Here is a 21,622-nt window from a genome sequence, read left to right on the forward strand (position 1 = left end):
GACGTTAACAAAATGGAGATTAGCGTGGCGCAACAATTTGCGTTAGACCAAGAAGTTCATGTTCTTGAGGATTTCAGCTTTTTCTTTGTATAATATCCTGAATTTTTGTTTGAATTTTATTCTCTAAAAGATACAAGTGAGAGTACTCTACCTCCACCCACCTTCTCCTGATCACAATCAAGACAAAAGCCAGCCCTGACCATGATTTTAAAGCTGAACAATGCCAGACAGGAAACAGAAGACTGCAACTATCCTTCCATTAGTTTGTGTTTTTCAAGTCTTTTTGCTGCATTTTTCCCTTGCTTTGCAGACTCTGTGTGGATATTGTTAACAAATACAGAGCTGCTGCCATCAGCACCCTGCATACTAATGAAAACCATGGGAAGAATTTCTATTATTGCCCTCCCAATTTATGCACTATTAACAGCTAGAAGCTACCCATCCCATGAAAAGAAGAAAATAATAAATAAATAAAGCAGCCGTTTATACTTTAAGCTTTGTCTGCACCTGCCTGCACAAAGTGATACTTAAATTTGAAGTGAAATCCGGGCAATGTTGTTTTGTTGAATTAATTAATTTGCGATTCTTTCAGAGATAAATCCGAGATAGACAGCTTCTCAAAAGACCATGCTTGAATGTGTGGGTGGAGGTGTGCAGCAATCTGCCCTTGATGGTTTTTGTTTGATTGAATTCAAAACAGGAAACACTAAAGCTGTTCTTGTTGTATAACGTAATGCAGATATTACCATATGGTTATTGTCTATAGTGTCACCTGTTTTCTGCAAAAAGGTCAGAACTTCTAATAAGACCATTGTAATTGTGATTAATGTCAGTGACTTGAGAGAGAGAAAAAAATCACTTTCCTGAGTACAGCCATACATGATTTCAGTCACACACCCTAAATCATGACAAACAGACTCACTGACCGTTCCTATTAGATTCTTCTCAGGCTATTTATTTTCATTGAGCACTTGTGTATGCGTCAAGCAGTGTGTGTGTGGTTTGTGGAGTGGGCTAGGTTTGCTGTTGTATTTGTAAACGGTTTAATACCATTGCTTGTGACACAAGATGCACCAATTATAGTATTCAGTAGGGCTGCAACGTTACTAGGGTTGTTCAGATACCAATATAGCTAATGCCTTGAGTTCATGTTGTGATATCTATTTAGCAGTCGCGTTCTAAAACACAATCGTGTTTCACAAAGTGGTGAACCTCGCCCCATCCTTGCTTGTGAATGACTGAGCCTTTCGAGGATGCACCTTTCATACCCAGTCATGATACTGTGACCTGTTACCAAGGTGTTTCTACAGGTGTTCTCTCCCAGTCTTCTGTTGCCCCTGTCCCAACGTTTTTGAAACATGTTGCTGGCATCAAATGCAAAATAAGCATATATTTACAAAAATCAATTGTCTGCGTAAAGTTTATATATACTGTATACATGTCAGGGATGAATACAGATGGTTTTCTCAATTAATAGATTAATCGTTTGGTCTATAGAGTGTTAGAAAGTACCTGCTACAATATCCTAAAGCCAAATGTCTCCTTTTGTCCCAGCAGTACAAACGATATTTACTTTACAATGATATAAACAAAGAAAATCAATGTTGACAATGTTAAAAATGTCATTATCAAAATAGTTGGTTGTTTATGTGCTGTTGATTGATGCTTTTTCAAATGCGTTGAGATGAGATGATTAGTTGACAAACCAAACAGCTGAAAACCGTGCATGGTTGGCGTCCGAGTGCAATTATATAATCAGTTGTAACTTTAAAAGCTTCATTCACAGCTGGAGAAACTACAGGCTTTAAATATGTGGTATTGTGGATCAATCATTGTAAAATCATACACTTGACTAGACTTGACAGTTAATCCACTCTCTTCTGACATTCCCAGAAACTAATGGATGTAAGTGAACGAAACCCACCTACTAAATGTTTTTCTTAAACTTCACTTCATTGTGCAGCATGGGGACTTGGTTTTAATTTGCTCCTGCCTTGTTTTTATTCAATGCCTGACAGCTATTCATCAATTAACTTAGAATATAGACACAGTTTTGAGAATGTCCAAAAGTCACTGAAAACAGGAGGGTAGGGTAATAATCATGAGCAATCGTGCATAACCAGCTATTTCAAAGGAGGACTTTAATAGGTTATTGAGCGACAGTGAAGTGAGACTGAAGTTGTAGTGAAGGCATTCCTAATTGCAAACTCTAAATGTCAACGTCACATCCACTCATTTATTTTTTTATTTTACAAAATTTAGGGCTACTTCCAGCAATTATTATCTTGATTGATTAATAATTCAGTCTTCAAAATGTAAAAATAAAAAAAACTTGTGAGAGTTCTCATAACAATTTCTCAGAGCCCAATTTCTCAGACATCTTCAGATTGCTTCTTTTGTCACGATCATGGGGACACAGATGGGGAAACATGAACACTTGGGTCACAGGTGAGCAGTACGCTGAAAGTGACAAGACACAAGATGATACAACTACAACATAAAACAGAAAATAACTGATCAAAAACCAAAACCATGAGATTTGATTATCTTAATAGTCGGCGACAATTTTTTTTCAATTGACTAATCGATGAAAGGGGCACTATGTAACAATTTGTCGCAATGTACATGTATACATCACTTTTTTATTGGTCATATGTGAGCAGATTGTAACGTGACATGAATAATGAGATCTTCCCCTGCTTGTGGGAAGCTTGTGGACAATTTGTTTAAGTTTTTTAATGCTGCCGTACTGTGGATTTCTTTGTGAAAGACTCAGATTAGATTTTCCTCGACACTCTCAAAGGATGTGACTTCATGCACGTTTTCTAGTACACCGTTAACGGAGAGCAACGGCTAACATAAACACACAATAATGACCAACTTCCAGCACAACACAGAAGCTCCAAAGAGCCCCTTTAACAGACTAATCGTTGCAACTCTAACAAATGATCATGAAAAGATTTAATTAATTGGATCACAAATGCTTTTTGCATATGTGCTGTGTGCATAAATCTGTCCGTGCTTGTTCTTTTATATGCACCAGAGACTCTTTGAGCACAATGTTGTGACTTCTTGCCCTTTTTACGTTTGAAGCAAAGGAAGACGGTGACACTTTTTTTTTGTTTGTTCAGGAAGACGGCGTATCGACATTAAAGAACAGAGAATCACACAGAATTTTAAATAAGCCCTCAAATGCAGCTGCTCCATTTATATTCCCCTCTGTTGGATGGATAGCTGCAAGTTGAAATGAACAGATATAAGCCCACACAAAAGGCGAACATAACCTCAGAACATAACCTGCCAGTTCTGATAAGACGCCCGATTCACTCAAGATTGTGTGTTTAAAGTCGGGCGGATTAAAGGATGACATACAAGCGACGGGGCCTTTTTAAGGGTCACTGAATGTGACGCTCTGAAATGCGTTGTGGCCTGCTCAGTTCAAGAAAAATTATTTTAGGTTGAAGGAAAACATCTTGCCTCTTGCTGTCATTCTACACCCTGCAGTGCAATAACCTTGATGGCTGGGTATTGATGATATCTCAGGATCTTTATGAGGACATTCAGTACCTTTGTTATTAAGTGGCATTTTATTGGATTGTGAGGTTTTATCTTGGGGTGTTTTTAAGCACACTGCAGAGAAAGAAACCTGGCAGAGGGAAGCTTACCCCCTTCTTTCTGTCTTTTTATTTTACAACCATGATTAATAATTTCTGCCAATTGTTGGGAAAGATGAGTCACTTGTATTTAAGTTTGGAGCGTCATCACACTGCACGATTAACATTTTGTTGGAAGCCGGTGGGTCTTTCAGAAGCCAAAGAGGAGAGGATAAAATTCTGTCTCCAGCATTTATCTTCAAAGTTTTGCCTCCACTGTTCATCTTCAAGTTTTTTTTGTTTCATCTTTTATCGTGCCCAAACCATCCCTAAAACTTCCTCCTCATTAACTACCTGGTGGAGGTGTTGGCAGAGGATATGTGTATGTGTGTGTGTGTGTGTGTGTGTGTTTTCTCTGCAACCATATGGTTTCAAATGGGGGGTTGTCACGTGTTGTTGCATGTCTCTGTGGACTTGTGAACCGAGGCTACTACTGTGTTGGGCGGGGTGTTATCTTTCATGCTTGTGGCTATTTTTCATCATGTGAGAGCCATGTTGATGTCTTACCGGTTGCATCAGTGTTAGTGACAGATGATCAGCCATGCACAGCAGAGAGGATTCCCCCATGTGCTGTGTGTCGTGGAGGAGGACACAGGGATGTGGCTGGTGTATATTTTGTACCCTGACTGCTTGGATTTGTTTTGCTTTGTAGTAGAAATCCTGGAAGCGATTCAAGCATGTCTGGTTGCTGTTTCTGGTTTTTACTCTGGCAAATAAAATCAAGTACTGGCTACTGTCAGAGTCGACTCGTGACCAGAGAAGGAGCTGGCCACTGCACAAATATTCACCTCACCTTTTAGTCGTAGCTGTAATTTATCTCAGCAGTGAATCTGTGTGCTGCTCACCTTTTATGGCCGTCTTCACAGCAGGGGGTTTGACTTGTCATGAAAAGCACAGGTGTAATTAATAACATTGATGATGGTCGCATCCCATTTAGTTTAATTTCATGGCCCTAGTACTATGCATACTAACTCACTGGGATGGCTTCCTCTGACACTTAAATGCACTTGAGCATTGTAAATGTTACCAGTTCCACCTGTGCTTTCACAGCGAAGACAAGTCTTTATGTTTGCCATTAAAAAAGTAATTACTCATGTGTAAGAACCACTGAATTTACGGCAACGATAGATTTTGAAATTGTTTTGACGTTTAAAAAAAAATCGGATTTAAGTTGTTTGGTTTCACAAACTTAGATAGAAAATACTTAAGTGGTCCAATACTTGGAATAAAGGATATGCAAAGATTAAAACAACATATTGTGATTATTTTGACAGTTATTGCCATTGCGATATGAGTCAAGATTGTGTGTTTTTTTTGTAAGTCAGTATAACAATACAAATGATGATAATGTGACTTTTGCGTGTTCCCTGTAGGGTTGATCTGATGGCTGATCCTCTAACGTCATCTTGTCATGGAGACAATATAACAAGGGTTAGTTGTTAATGCCAGTCTGTGCACTCTGATGCCACGTCCTGCTTTTTCTTTTCTTATGAAAACAGCTCAGTTAGATGGACCCAAGATTCTCGGTTCCATCTTTGTTAGTGTGTTCATTTCAATCGTATCGATGTTCTTTTGCTCAGCTTCCTCTGTGTTTCTAGCTTCAGAGACTGAACACAGCTAAGTTATGAACATGTGGCGTGGAGACAAAGGCGCTTTTGAAGCCAACATGGGGATGTATGTAGGATGCTCGCCCAGCTGGAATCTAAGGGAACACACTTTTCTCAGCTGGGTGAGAGAGTTGGAGGTTGCCGTCAGAGTGACAGTGGGAGGCGTTTGTGTCAACAGTGGAGAGCTGATTGGCAACTCCTGTCTTACAGCGACTGTAAGGTACACATAGTAAACCCTGCCATCATCCATAAAGGACGTCATCCTCCGACATGATGTTTCACAGTGAACAGCGTCATATGCCTGTTTGGTAGACGTCGACCAACCCTAGTTCCTTGTACATCTGAAAAACATGATCTATAGGCAGGGGCATCTCTTGTGCGTCAGAATGCTTTATTTATAATGGTATGTTGTGGCAGTTTGGATAGTGCTTTTGTTCATATTGTGTTTGCGATAATATCTTGATTATAAGAGCCCTATCAGTATTCAAAAACACTGTTGTTGTTAGAGTTGTTGCCCAGTTAAAAAAAAAAAGCAAGTTCAGTTTAAAAATGTGGCTTGCTAAATCAGAAGGTGGAAATTCAGACACCAAAGTTTATGATAAAAAATTCAAGCTTGGAACATTCAAGCACTGAGGGTACTTACTCCTCTTTGTACGTTAGACAATTTAATACATTACAGCTTTTAAAATATAGCTCTTGAGTGGCTCTTGAGTTTTCTATCTGAATATGTGTAACTGAAACCACATATTTGAATTGCACCACTTGAAATGACCTTCTCCTGATTTTTAGAAAAGGAGATTATACAAACTCTGGTAGATGGTTTTGAAAGTATGTTGCGTTCCAATTTCAATAGACGTATTTAAATTGAAATTATTTCAACCTTATGTGTTCTTTAAAAAATGTTTCATTAAGACAAACATCATTGTAATTAAAACAAAACATCGAGTTGCCAGTTTATAAGACACTCCTAGATAAAACTAATGCAGTCAAATGCAACAGTCCGGTAATAAATCCTGCCTTCACAGATGTTATAAAATATGAATATGAGCTGTTTTAGAGAGGTGTTCATTCAACTTAATGGTTACTTAGAGGATGTGCACTGAAAGATGTTTCTAATAATAAGTCTGTCCTCCTTGGTCTACATTGAATTGTCTTAGAGTATTAAAATTTAAACAAACAAAACTATGACATTACCATTAAAAAAAAAATCACCTCAGGAAGATGACGTAGTCACTCAGTAGCTCGACATGTAGCCTTATCAAAAGGTGCTACGTACAGAAAATTGACGACTGCTTCCAGGCTAATATATGGTGTACTTTTATGAGTTTTAATGCTGGACATTCAGCCATCTTCACTAATGCCTAAATGCAGTCTGAAACCTGGAGCTATAATGTAAATATTTAAAGCGTGATGTGTCAGCAATCTCTGCATTTTGACTCTCATGTTTAAAAAGAAGAGTGTCAGCCCATGTGTGTGATTTAAGTAAACCAAACAGGTGGCCGTCCCCGTCGGCAAAAATCTTCTTTGCCTTTTTCCTCACCCTGCTATAGTGCAGGTGTGTGTGCGTGTGATGCAGTGCAGCCAGGTCTCTAAAACCCCCCTCAGAGGTTTGAATGACACGCTTCCCTTGGAGCGGTGGGAGGCAGAGCCATATCAGACTGTGATGGATGGTGTGAGGATGCTTTCAATGATGGATCTGTAGGACGGGACCGGGACTGACTGTGACACAGTGAGCTGCCAAAAACGGTGCTGGAGAAACATCCTCTGTGGTCACATTAGAGATAGACTCATCCTGTTTTCACAAAAAATTTGAAGTGCTCGTTTGTGTTCACATGATTACACATAGAGATGATACTGTGGATTTTTTGGGGAAAATCAGTCCTCGTCCGCACTATAGTGAGTACATTAACTTGTTTTTGGCTCACTTAAAACAGTCCTCTTATGTACCATCGACGGACTTGGTTGTGTTTTCTTCAGCAGCTTGAATAAAGGGTCACCAGAGGTGCCATCTCTGGTGAACACAGAGGGGAGAGCAGAGAGATAGAGACCCAGATAGCAGGAAGTCGATTCCTCACACACTCTGTCTTAAAGTCTTTAACAGATGGGGGATGCTATGTTTAGAACAGATGAGAAATGCCTCAAAGAACCTTGGAGCATCTTCGATATCCAAAGAGACCCGAGAGAACCCGTGTGACAGAGTTTGAACTTTCAGCACATACCACATTACATGGCATTGTGGTTCCGTATTGACATTGAGAGTTTTTAGCCAGGTGTTAGTGATGTCAAAAGTGTTTTTTAGAATATTTTCTGGTGAGAGCAAAAGGTAAGAACTTTTTAAATTGATTTGACCTTATTAATATAAAAGCTGTAGAGGCACTGCTCCTAATACTGCTTTTTAAGATGATTTTTTAGGAAATTTTTGGACAATTCAACACAGTCCCTGGTGATGTTGCGATTATGTGACATGAGCTGTAACCATTTGGCTCCCAAGGCACTCCAAGGTGCTTCTACTCTACCTCTAACTATCAAATTATCACAGCAGGAAATTATATAATTACTATGTTGCCTATCAATTTTTATCAAGAAGAAAGTATTTGCTGGTCACGGCTTTAAAAATGATGAGATTAGCGTGCTCTTTTTAGACACATATCAGTATAAAACCAACCCAGCACCTGTGTTGATATTAGATTATGGCTGCATAATAATTGTAAACAATCATACTGTGATTATTTTGGCAGATATTGTGAGTGCAATATGGTTCACAATTAGTGGGAATGATCACTTTTGAGTCAAAATCATGATGATGTGACATTTGTTGGGGTTTGTACTAAACAAACATGTTTTCTTACATTTAGAGAAGAAGATTTGTAGGCCAGGACATCACTGCAGCACTACAGTGCTGTTTTGTCACACATCTTACCTTTATCAACAAATTGCACCTTCTTGCGATTTTGGATATTACACTTAATAAATAAAATAAATGAATAAATCCACAAATGGACCCTGCTCTATTGTCCTTCCATTTCTAAAAGTGTTGATTACAATCAACAGTCCAGTTGCGCATAAAATGTATAAAAGGTTTTCCTGTGAAAGAGAACCGTAATTACCTGCATGTAGTTACTTTCAACCCCTGTACAGGACACATTTTTAGGCTGGAGTATATATGCTGCAGCACTGACACATTATCACTGACTGGCATGAACAGAAACAACATTCTCTTACAGGCTGAAACAATAAACTACATTAAATATTACTGCACTGTGACAACTTGATTTATCCGTCATTATTGTTGGGGTTAATTGACTTCCTCCTTCATAGAGCGGAAGAATTGAACAACTCATTAAGAGGTCTATGGGGTTCTGCCACACGTTTAAATAACATTTAAAAGTTCTCCAAGTTCAGCTTTTCTTGCAGCACAAAGCAGGTTTCCATTTAGGAACTTTTTTCCAATGAATTCCTGGAGTTTCTCCAAAAGGCTCTATCACATACACATACTTAACTTAGATTGCTTCACATCAGCCAGTGGGTCTAGTTAGCAGGCTAGTGTGAGTAACATTTATGTTTGTCTTTAGTATCTTTCATGCAAACTCCGGTCAACAAAGCTCTGCTCAGTAAGGTCATTTGTCTCATCAATTCCAGACAAAATCAAAGGGATGACAAGAGATGTGGAGCTGATTTCAGCATGCAGGGCACAAGTGTGACACAGAAATCAATATGTGGAAATCATTCAACAGAAAACTGACATGCATGCACAAACGAGCACACAGGAACACCCACACATGCTCAGTGTGGTAGACAGCATTTTACTATCTGGGTTGCTCATGCCAGTGTTGTAGTCGGGACCATGTAAACCGAGACCAAGTCATGACCAAGACGAGAGTGTATCGAGACCGAGTCAAGACCAAGACAACATCAACCTCGCCATTGTTATTCAACACTCCTTACCCATGTTCTACCAGCTACCTAACTGGAAACAGTTGTGCTATTATGTTTTCTGGGTGACTCTTGTCTTCCAAGTCAAGCCATCATACAGTACTGAATGTACCAAACAATTGTTCAATACATCAATATCCCTGCAGTTGTGGTCTCGACCAGAGATGGCATAATAAAAGATATTAAAAAAAAAAGTTAAAATCGGACTGGTGAAAATCTGTTCCACACGTCCAGTTTGCACTTTCATCTTTGTTCACACAATATTAATTCTTCACAAAATTTCAGGTCAAATGATTTAAGCGGAGTTTTATGCCGTTTTAATTTGATGATTATTGGGATGATATTGTGAATCACAATTATTTTGTTCAGGATAACCGTGGCGAGAAATGTTCATATGGTCCCATGCCTAGTCTGGACCAGTCTTGAAATAAAATCCAGAGTCCTCTTTTTCTAAAACCGAGTAAAAATACGATCGCTTTCGAGACCCAGACCTTTAAGACCAATCTCAAGTAAAACAACACTAGCTCATGCGTGATGGTCCAAACAGTTGTCATCTGTTGCAACCACTTCTCTGTTACAACAATTCATAATCTGGAGAAAAGCACATCGATTTGTCTGAAATATACTAAAGCTTTGATTGGCCTGAGTTGGGTCGACATTTCTGCTGGGGAGTATCCCACAAACGAGGCTAGCTCTACAGTTATTTTGACATCCCTGAGTTAGATGGGGGGATTTCCATGTTTTGGGACAAACATCTTGAGGCAAACGCTTCATCTTTCCTCATCCTTAACGGTCACATCACCAGCAGGTTTAGCTCAGTTCACAAATCCTCTTTGAACTGGGGAGTTACCATCACTTCAGTAGAGCTGGAGTCGACAGCAGAGAGAGAGTTCGGTTCCCCAGAGTGATCTGCATGATTGAAGCAGAGATGATGTCAGCCTGGAAGACAAAGCAGGATGAGCTCAGTGTTATTGGCTTCTGCCTTCTTCTCTCAATTCAGTCGAATGTCAAAATATTAAAGGTCAAATCTGAGAGATGGAAATATTATGAAAAGGTCTAAAGCATGCTCAGAGATTTTATCATCATCCTCTCGGGGGTGAACATTTGACAGTGTACAATATGGCCACACTGCATGGCTGTAACTGACTGCACTGAAATTAGGCACCATTACCTCACAGTCCACAGTTTACCATTGAAGCTCAATTAACTGTTGACCTTAACCCATTATGAGTATGCAGAGCAGCAAATAAACACCCAAACACAGATGACAGAAGAGATGAGGTGCTGGCTTTGTGACAGTCCAAGAAAAATAATTGAGATAACAAATTTATTTCCACCACCATTCAGACACTTAATACAATATTACTTCAGTCTGAATCATGGCCAGATGTCCCCATTGTTTTCAGTGCTACGTTGTTCATTCCCAGAGCAGTGAGAATCTGTTTTGTTATATCATTATGCAGGAATTGGTTTTCTATTCAGGAGGCTCAGCTATTTGCTGCTCCACTTACCCTGACAGTAACAAAGTGAAACTTTAATCTCCCTTCAGTGTCAACAGCAGCTGATAGCAATTAAGGAGAAAGCCTGGATACTGAAGTGGTGCGTTTGACTCAAAGAGTTCACCCCCCATGCCTCACAGCAAAAGTCTAAATGACTTCTCTTTATGTTTGCAGCCGCTGTCCAGACCCAAATTTCTTTTCAGGCCTCAAATTGAATTAAGAAGCTATGTGAACGAAATAATTATGAACGTCTATATTGTCTGTGTCTGTGCAGATGTCTTATGAAAACAAAATATTACTGTTGTTTTCATTGCAGATTGTAAGTGGCCATTATATAGTTAAACAACACAAATTAGATGCTGTAATTTCAGTAAATCTAATCTGCTTCAAGCTGGAGCAGCAAACTGCAGGCATTATCTCTGCCTGAATATAGTGAGTAGACTGCCGTTTTGCCCACTGACTCTTAGGTATAATGCAGCTCTTTCTGTACTGCAGCCAACACACAAAGCTCCTGCTGTGTGAGAGTGAGGAGCTTTTTGCACAGTGAGCTCTGCTGTTCTGTAGCTCTCTGACACAGAGCAAAACAAAGCCAAAACCCACTGTTCATGGAGTGCAAAAGCAAACCTTGAACTGTTTAGACTCTGGAGCCTGGCAGATGTTTTAGTGTATGATTATCACGTCTGTTTGTTTCCACATTTACGCTTGTCTAAAGACAGCAGGCAGAGCTGCTAATTGTTGATGATGTCAACAGTCCAATGCCCACTGTGGGTTAAAACATGTTCCCATGTTTCACCAAAATGTTTTCATGTTGCTGTGTGAAAAATATGCTAATCTAATGAGGAAGCTGGGGGGCAGCCTTGCTTTTGAGCAGTTTGAGGCGAATTTTCATTTAGTAATGATTTTTTTTTTATGAAGAGATGTCGTGAACCAAAAACATTCAGCTAGTTTAGCTCAAACTTAATAAAAAACTAATGTTACTTCTTAGCCAAAACAAAATGAAACAGCAGAGAGAGAGAGAAAACAAACATAATCAGACATGACAAAAGACCATAAAGTGTCAGACAGTTGCAGCCATTAGCATATAAATTCTAAGTTAAAAGTTTAAAATCAGCCAGTGGGGTGAAACATTTAGGTTTTACTACCCTCTGTAATTCAGTCCATTGTTAAGGTGCAAATAAGAGGAAGTCTTTGAAGTAGTATTCAGGATTTACCTAAGGGGTAACTAGAGTTAAACATACCTGAGATATTCTTTAGTGGTTTAAAATTTCAGAAGAGAACTGCAACTTTTGCAAGAGACCTTTACGAAAAACACAATAGAAAGTACCCTTCTTCATGTTGCGAGTGAGCAGCACATTTTCATACAGTACACAGTGATGAAAGTGATATTTGTCTCCTGTATTGAATCACAAAGCACATTGATGAAGCACAAAGTTTTAAGAAGCTGTTCCTGTCCTTGATGCAGAAAATGCAATTACAATAAGGGCTGAAACTAAGTAGAGATAAACCGATCTATTTTTTTTAGTTCTGATCTGATTTAGTACTTGAATTTTGATGCACAGTTAATTTGGATTAATTTTGGTTTATATTCAGTGTTCACTGTAACACATTGTGACTATCCTTGAGGCCTGTCAAACATATTGAATCATTTTCCTTTGACATACAACACTGACAAAGCTGTGTTTTTCTGCAAAGTTTGAAAACTGCATTTGATTACTTCCTTGTTTACTAGCTAGCTGTGTTCTTTTTCCCAGCCTTTGCTGACACATTTCTGTGTAACTTGACGTATCACCACCACCTGTAAATTGCTAGAATATTATGACACCATAGTGTGTGTACATATCCTCATGTGCAGGCGTGAGACAAACAAGCCCTATAAAGAAACACAGTGCTACGAGAGGGAAAACTCCACAGGGTTCCTCAGATCATTGATCAAAATTCTTGCTGATTAATGTTGTGTTGACTGATCAATCAATTAATCCATTAATTGTTTCAGCTTTAATTACAGTGTAAATGTCTTATTTCTTTTAATTATGTTTGAATAATTATCAGGATTTGTTTTGAAATTGAGACTCATGAAATTGGAAACCAGTCACTGTTTTTTTAGTTTAGTGTATCGCTGATATGTATATATATATGTGTGTGTGTGTGTGTGTGTGTGTGTATGTATATATATATATACATACATATGAGACATAAAGGAACACAGCTTGACTGCGCTTATCTATTTTGAAAGTCAGAGTTCCTCTGTGGTGAAATGGGATTGCCAAATAGTGAGGAAGTATAAACTATGTTTACCCATCCATGTTTTTCATGTGAAACTTGATTGAAGCAGATGCTCTGCATTTGGTCTGCACTGCAGGTTGCAAAGATCTGTCAGGTGTCTGAATTACGGATGCAAATAGAGTCAGCTATTTTGTATTCCAGCATAATTTGCACAGAAAGTACTGCACCTCCACCTCGGGTCCCAACATTATCATCATTAAGTTGCTCCTCATCTCAACAGGATGCTCAACAAAGCAAACAGCAGTTGAGATAAATGTGGCACCAGACAGTCACTAAAAGGACTTAAATGATGCTGTAAAACATAAAGGGAAGCAACACAATATTTCTTTGACAAATTATGATTTTTCGAGAGGCTTTAGGACCTAATTGACCTGATTGATCATTTGAAAATGTTACAATCAAATGTCTTGATATCAACAGGGCAAAATTTGGAGTATAAACAAGGCTTTTCAGAATGTGGTGTCCAATCGTAGAGAGAGCCCAGATGGGACTGATACACAAAACTGTGTGCCCAAATATCTTTACATCGCCACACAGATTCAGGGAATAGTTTGTCATATTTAATGTGAGTTATTTGTGCTGGAGTATATTCAAGTAGAGTCTTGAGACTTAGATGTAATTTGAATAAGAAGCAGAGAACGGTGCTGCAAAATATCATATCATGTTTCACTGAGGTGTGATTCTCACCGATATGCAAATAAAGTGAAATTCCAACAGATGCGTAACTATTTTTCCAAAATGATTGAAATAAGTTTTTCCCACTGCACCCTCAAACTCAGCTGCTAAGTGATAACATCACAAATGAACGTTGACGAGTGAGATCATGCAATATTCTGGACAGAATGGAATATTTGCACCTCTATCTCAGCAAACAGCAACTTGTCACCTTCACAGCAACTGACACAGTGTTACAGAAATCTGCTATTCCTGGCCCAGAAATGTACCTGCTAATACTCACAACAATTAAACAGCTTTGCACTCTGCTGCGTCCTCAGCAGAGAACATGTGGGGTGTCAGAGCTGAGAAAGTCACATGCCAGGCAGGCGAGCATACTCGTACTTATGATTTATTCTCTATTGAAAGGCCTTCTTCAAATAATGAACTTTTGTTCATTTCAAATTCAAGGTAAATAACAAGATGACCTAGACCTTAATCAGCATGCATCATGTTGTGCATACTTAAAAACGTATCCAATATTCAGCAGACCACCCTGCCTGGTTTCTCTCAGTTTAATAATGTGTAGAAACCCTTGCTCATTTGGCGCATTGCAGGTCTATATTGATACTCTGTTTGTCCATCTGTCTATTTATCCATCAGTCTGTCTTTGTGATCCCTAATATGGAAGGGAACAAATAAAGAACAGCTGTGTGACGAGGAGAACAACACACCTGGCAACAAAACAAGTAATTAATTAGCACAAAACAATAACTTCAATTATAGAGACACAGATACCTCATGTGGGGTTAATCACACTGAACAAAGCATTTTTCAGTATTTAAAAACTATATACAGGAATCCCTGTGAATTAGAAAGTTCTGGTACTGAATATTTCTAAAGGAGCCTTTGGGTTACATGAAAATGTTTCTGTCTTTTTAAAATCCTTAAATAACCTCTATAAGTAGTATGTTAAGCTTTGTTAAGCTCTGAAAAATCCCAGGCCATGAATACACTCAGTTCCATCATAATGTTTTCCATATCATTATTTAATGTTTTCCCCCCACTGAGGCATGCTCTGGGGATCAGCTTAAGGTCTCGGGTACTGAAGTGAAGTACCTCAGTGACTCCGGACTCTAACCTGTCTTCATGAATACATTTCAAACCGAGCCGGGGCCTCTCGGACAAGCATGGAAAAGGCTGTGGTGGAAGAGAGTAAGAAAATACCACAAACAAACCCCATGTACCGCACAATGAGGAAAACATTTTTTTCCCATGTGTAGGTCTAGAAAATCAGCACATGTATGTGTACATATATATATACGTATATATGTATGTATATATATATATATAAGTACACATGTGTATAACTTATTTTCATGGTGGTCATATTGGCTCGCTCCAAACTAAGATAACAACAAAGACTATTAAACCTCTGCTTTATTACTGACTTAAATGTTCACGAGGATTTAATTGTCATTATAGGGTAGCATAATGAAGCGATAGTTTGGGACTCCTTCATGCTACATAAATGTGTAACATATATACAGTGATATAGGCTATAAACATCTATACATATATTCATAAACATGTATACACCCAAGAAATACTTTTGCGGTGCATTTTTTAAATTTGCATCTGGACAACAAGATCGTGATGATAATATGTTCGGCATCTTCACATTGAAAGCTCGACATCAGGTAAACACTGTCCATCGACTTTGACTGCGTGTGAGCAGCAAGCATCCATGCTGAAAACACAGTCCACGTCTCCTCGTCCCGCTTTAGTCCTGCGGAAACAAGGTCGGCCCGTTGAGTGCCACAGCTTGATCTGGGATTTTGTGGTGGAGACAGGTCTCTGTAATGGTGTTTAATTTCCCATTGTTTGGCCAGCCTGAATCCAATTTTGTCCATTTCATTTTCCTGCTACAGGACATAAGCCAGGAGCAACCTTAAATCCAAGATGGATTAGCGTGGCTCTTATCTGAACTATCTTCCTCTACTCCCTTGGTGTTGGTCAAAAGATGCTGTGGGCAGTGATCGTCTCCAAGTCTGCTGCACTTAATCCAAAATCTGCACTTTCTTCTCCAGTGCTGATAAAGCCATTTCTGCCATTGGCAATATGTGTTTCAGCAAAAAAAATTGATAGTTTAAAAATACAAAAATGTAGCGAAATTTGAGGGAGCTTCCCACTGTAGCATCTGCATGCACCTATGTTGATGTGAAACGTTATTTCTGTAGAGTATTACTCATTATAGAAACTGTACAGTTTTACTAAAATGCCACATAGGTCTATTTACTCATCTCTTCTCTTTCCATTTCATTAAATACAAATGTTTGCCAAAAAAGCTGAATTTTAGCCCCCACACAGTGAAAGGATTTGGATTCAGAAGAGCATATCCTTTCATTTCTTGTGTTATACCTATTCTGCTCTCTGGTCCAGTCAAACACTTGTTAATATTGGTGCCAAGAGGCCATTTAGGCTTTTATACACAATGCTTGTAGCTAAACACTGACCCCCTTTTAACTCTTATTGTGATGCCTTAATATTTTTAACACAAAATGCAGCATAAACCACAAACTAACCACCTTCTACATGTTTTTATTTCTTCTTTTCTATCCTGTACTCTCTATGTATATGCACTGTATCACAGACAATCTGTGGCCGAGGGATAAAGTCAAGATAAAACTCGAGTTTTATTTATATATTTTTACACAAATAAGAGAGCTAGGCCAACAGTGCTGTTCATCTCGGTGAGAGGAGGTTGCCCTGAAGTCAGATGTTTAATATCAAGGGTTATCTGTGTGTGTATGTGTGCCTGTGCGTGTGCCAGCCTACAGGTCTGCAGTCTGTGATAATGAAATGCTGCATGTGGCAAAGAGGCATCTAGAGGGAAAACAGGGCTGTTTTTCATCAGGATAATGTTTCGCTGAGCACACCTTCTCGTCATTCTGTTTAGACACACAAAAACATGACGACGGTTCCTCACCAAAAAGGCACACCGTGTATCATTACCAGGAAACACCCCTGCCTTCTGTTTTGTGAATCACTGTGTGCCAAAGGGAGGAAAAAATTCCATTTTCACAAACACAGTTTGCCCATTACAAAAACTGACACGGTGCAATCCCATAACAAAAAATCCCCTGTGCTGAGAAACACAACAACTACCACCAACATAATCTACCATTATGGACACTCAAGAAAAGGCTTTGTGCTTTAGCTGACCTATTTATTTTTTATTTAAGTTTCTTATGTAATGTTTCTCCCTTTCATGCATACACATCAGTAAAATCTTTGGAGCAGTGGGAGCAACAGAAGCCTGCCATGATGCAAGGTCTTGCATTTATAAAGCTTTACTATTCTAAAAGCTACTACTGTGTACTGTGTACCCTGTAGCAATGGAAAATGTCAGAAGTATGATAAAAAAAAATACAATTACATGTTTCTTTTCTACTGTGTTTATCACAGTAAGAAGCTACAGCTAAGAGGGCACTATTCTGCAGTGTGTATAACATGCGATGATAAGATGCTAAGAGACCTTTTTATGTTTAGCAAGTGACCCGTACTCATGAGTCTGACATTCTCATCATCTCAGCTTGTGACCTGGCCAGCCGGCTGCAGCATAAGGGAGCACTGAGGCAGGGTGTTAAAAGGCTCGGCGGGGGTTCAGGATCAGTCGCTCTGTTTTGAGTCTCAAAAGGACGACAGCTTGTTGGATGCCATCGGACCTCTCCCTGAAAATCTGGGTGTTATATCTGCAGTATTTCTAAGACTAAACGGAAATAGGCCTGATTGTTTGTGGAGCCAAAGCAGGATGATTAAAGTCAGCGCTTTAGCTTCAGTGGCCAACGTTAAAGATCACAAACCAGGCCCGAAAATGTGGCGTCATCATGGACTCTGACCTAAATTTCATTAGCCGCATTAAGATCATTATTAAATTAGCCTACTGATCACCTCCAGAACTTTTTAACAATTAAAGGACTTAATTGACGATTAACATTTCCATTTATTCGCTATTGTAATGGTATCTTCATGGGTCTCTGTAAAAGGTTGATCAGATTGCAACATATTCATAGCATTTTGACACCAAAATTAGGGTGTGTATTGACTGCGTATTGACTCCTTTCACATTGCCAGTTGATGATTTTGACTTTTTTTCTTTTTCTGTTGTGCCTCCTTGGATGTCACAAGCCCACTGGAAAACAGTACAAAGCAGTTCGGAGGCCAGTGACAACATAACAGTAGTTACTTTATTAATATATTTTACTTTAGTTTCTCTCAATTCTCTTGCTATCAATGTTCGAGTGCTGCTTCAACGGAGACAGATGAAAAAGTATTGATTAGCCATGGTCTGAAACGTCAACATACGTTACAAAATGGCGCCAGAAAAGGACCGTAAAGTAGCATGTCCACCCAGGTGTCATCCAGGTGTTTCCATCACTGCCTATTGTAGCTGGAGCCGATAAATACTTTTGACTACTGCAGAGTTCATTTGACTTGGGAACGAATGATTGTACCCCTTCCCGCTGAAGACAAAAGCCAGACGTTAGTGGATTTTTTTGTCCATTGTTAAAGGCTGAATCAGAGTGCTGCTGCTAGAGCCCTTACTGAAACCAGCAAAGTGGATCACATCACTCTAGTTCTCAGATCGTTAGACTGGCTTCCTGTTTGTGAAAGAATTTTGCTGCTCTGTTATGAACCGTCCAGACCTCTTAGATCGTCTGGAACAGGTCTGCTTACTCTCCCCTGAGACAAAACTAAACACAGAGAAGCAGCTTTTAGTTATTATGCCCCACATATGTGAGACAAACTCCCAAACTTTTCTCAAATAAAGGCAAGAGACTTTTGTGTTTGTCACCACCTTTTGTTCAATCAAATTTGTGCCTATCTTCCTCTGCACTGTAGCTGCACTGAAATATTTACTCTCCTGTTTAACTTATCTTCTTCTTTTTTAACTTTATTTAATCTTATTTAATCTTCTTATTTTATCCTATTGTCTGTTTTTATAGAGATTTATGTCTCTTTTATATCTTTTTTAATGCCTTTGTGTCTTATATAAAGCACTTTAAATTGCATTGTTGCTGAAAGGTGCCTTCTCCCCTTTTGCATTCCCTTCCCATTACTGTTTTCAAGCTTATAATATTATCAATATTCCTCCCTGCAGATCCCCCAGGTGAGCTACGCCTCCACAGCTCCAGAGCTCAGTGACAATACCCGCTACGACTTCTTCTCACGCGTGGTGCCTCCAGACACCTACCAGGCCCAGGCCATGGTGGACATTGTAAAGGCCATGCGCTGGAACTATGTCTCCACAGTGGCCTCAGAGGGGAACTATGGAGAAAGCGGCGTCGATGCTTTCATCCAGAAGTCTCGGGAGGATGGTGAGTACACTTGGCCTCATATATCATTTCTGCCTGTCTTGCACCAGGCGTGGGAAGATATTATTCCTAGCGAACTTTCTGTACAGGAGAAAATCGGTGAAGCTCGCAGACATGCAAGCAAAAATCAATTAGTAAGGTCAAATGTTAGATTTGATCCCGGGACATGCAAACAGCAAAAGGTCGATTACAAACTTTTAACATGTATCATCTCAGTACAGCCACAGGTTGTCTGTTTGTTACAAATACACATTTGCTTATGATGTGAATGGCTTTAAAGCATTAAAATATACAAAGATTCACTGCAGCCTTCCTCAACTTCTACGCCTTCTTTTCACCAGCAGTTAAAATCCCGTCAGTGTCTACACTGGATCTGTTTTGACACAATGCTGCTGTATTAAAATTGTATTCATTTATCTTTTATGTAACTGTTGAAGCCTCATTGTTGGTAAACAACAAAGCTTTTTTAGGATTGTCTTGGTCAAGAAAGGAAACAATAACAGAGTTGAAGACACAATATAAGAAAGAATAACCCTGCCCCAAAAAAATCACAATTAAACAGAAATGTAAATAATCATGAATAACATTTGTAATACAATCATGTAAAAAGATTAATTCCTGAAGAAAACCTTAATAGCACTTTCAAACAAATAGCTGTCAAAAACCAGACACATAACAAGAGCTGGAACTATTACTCAATCGATTAGTGGATTGAAAGAAAATTGATCGGCAGCTATTATGATGTGATTGATTATTTCAGTCATTTTTTAGCCAAAATGTCAATTGTTTGCCAGTTTTACCCACTTAAATGTGAGGATTTGCTGTTTTTTCTTTGTCATTTATGATAGTAAATGAAGAGTCTTTGGGTTTTGGACTGTTGGTTTGACAAAAGAAGCAATTTGAAGTATTCACTTTGGGATTGCATTTATCTCAATGTTTTGACATATATTGTCGACCAAAGGAATAATAAGTTAATTGTTAAAATAATAAAGTAATAATAGCGGATTAATCGATAATTAACATAATCTCAGCTCTAAACATAACTTCACAGTATTCACAGCAGTAAACACAATTTGGTGCTTACTGTAAATATCTACATGGAAACAAAACAGACCAAAACATCCGAACAAACACTCCAGGCCAGAATTATGCACACAAAGTCAGGGCTCTACACTTGCTCTACACCCATTATTAGTGGCACTAAAGATAATTTTTGGCTCTCATCAACTTACTTTTGGAATTAATGTTAATGACAGCTTACTTGTGAATTCACGGCCATGACCGGCTAAAAATGAGAAGCTGCTACCTGAATGTGTTGCACACCACTCTGTGCTAATAAGTAAGAGAGAGGAGAGAAAACCGATTTCATAACAGCTCAACAAATATGTGTGTCTGCCAATCCAGGTGTCAGAGCTCAGAGTCAGCTGCACCTGTGCCCCTAAATATTGTTTCACATTTTCACACTCACACTGACTTTCACTCTCATATGCAGTGAAATGCTCGCACTATCGAGCCCTGACAGTGTGAGTGAAGCACGAGCGGTTACGAGGTTGTTGTCACAGTTGTTAAACTGAAAGCTTTCCTGTTCTGTCAGGGTGAAGTCGGATAACAACTGAAAAATTCTGATTATTTTTTTGTGTCCAGTGTAGCAGGGTGTCTTTAAAGTCATTGTTTTGGGTCTCTGGCCCAAACATAAACTATATATTTGAGTGCCATGGTGCTCATCACCAAAACCACCAAAACAAACTGCAGGCACGCTTTTTTTCCAAAGCACAGAGCTCAGACAGGCGAAAGTAATGTTACCTCCCCAGAAACTGCAGAAGGCCGAGTGAAACTGGTGTTTGTTTAACCAAGTTGAGCATCTAGCAGATGTTTTTTGAGGAGATGGAGAAGATCGACTCCAACGGGATGCTCGTGTTTCTCTGTGTCTGCTGAATGTGTAAGTAGGCAGGATAACATGACAGGTTGACAGCATGTTAGGGTTTGTTTTGGAGTTCTTTTTGACAACAGCATTATGTAACTGTTTTACCTAAAAAAAAGCAGCTTCAAAATCATTTTGATGGTACAGTGTCTTGTAATAGGATGAACGGTGTCTCTGTCTCAGCCACTCCACCCCCCCATCACTTGTTTCTGCACGATGTAACTTCATATGTAACTGTAGGATCACAGCATTACATACATGTTTACTTCACCGTACAAGTTTTCAACACATTACATGTTATGACGTAATGAGTTTTGTTTGTAGTTAGCGCCTGACAAATTGTTACAGACCTGGGATTTGTATTTGCAACAGTGATGTTGCACTCAGAAACTGTGGGGGCGCCACATCGCACAGATTGCTAAATTCTACATAATGTTGATTTCATACCTGAAATAAAGAGTACAAATATTTTTCTTTTCTTAATTTCAGCACATTTGCTTAATTTCAAAATGAAATTTAGGTTTCAGGATTAGAACTGATTAGAATTATGTCTGTGCTACTAGATTATACTTCAAAGTTATTAATTCCAGTAAAACACAAGGCTGTTGGCTGCTGTAATTATTACGGCAGCAAAGGAGGAAGTCAGGTGAAGTAGTATACAGTAAAGAGTAACAAAGTCAGATTGGAAGCAGGT

The 21,622-nt window shown here is 38.9% G+C and overlaps 1 protein-coding gene across 3 annotated transcripts in view; it reads left to right on the plus strand.

The window, feature by feature from the left end:
* Positions 1–21,622, plus strand: part of LOC311254554 (metabotropic glutamate receptor 4-like) — a 194,667-nt gene that overhangs the window by 86,545 nt on the left and 86,500 nt on the right. For 2 of the 3 annotated variants that reach the window (XM_084348389.1, XM_084348390.1), the window contains one exon: positions 18,794–19,010. In XM_084348389.1, the coding sequence (XP_084204515.1) occupies positions 18,794–19,010 (217 nt within the window). Of the gene's footprint in view, positions 1–5,026; positions 5,085–18,793; positions 19,011–21,622 lie in introns of all 3 variants that reach the window. The other variant, XM_084348391.1, reaches the window with a different exon arrangement.

Source organism: Pagrus pagrus, assembly GCF_965226575.1.
Source record: "Pagrus pagrus genome assembly, chromosome: 3".
Taxonomy (NCBI): domain Eukaryota; kingdom Metazoa; phylum Chordata; class Actinopteri; order Spariformes; family Sparidae; genus Pagrus; species Pagrus pagrus.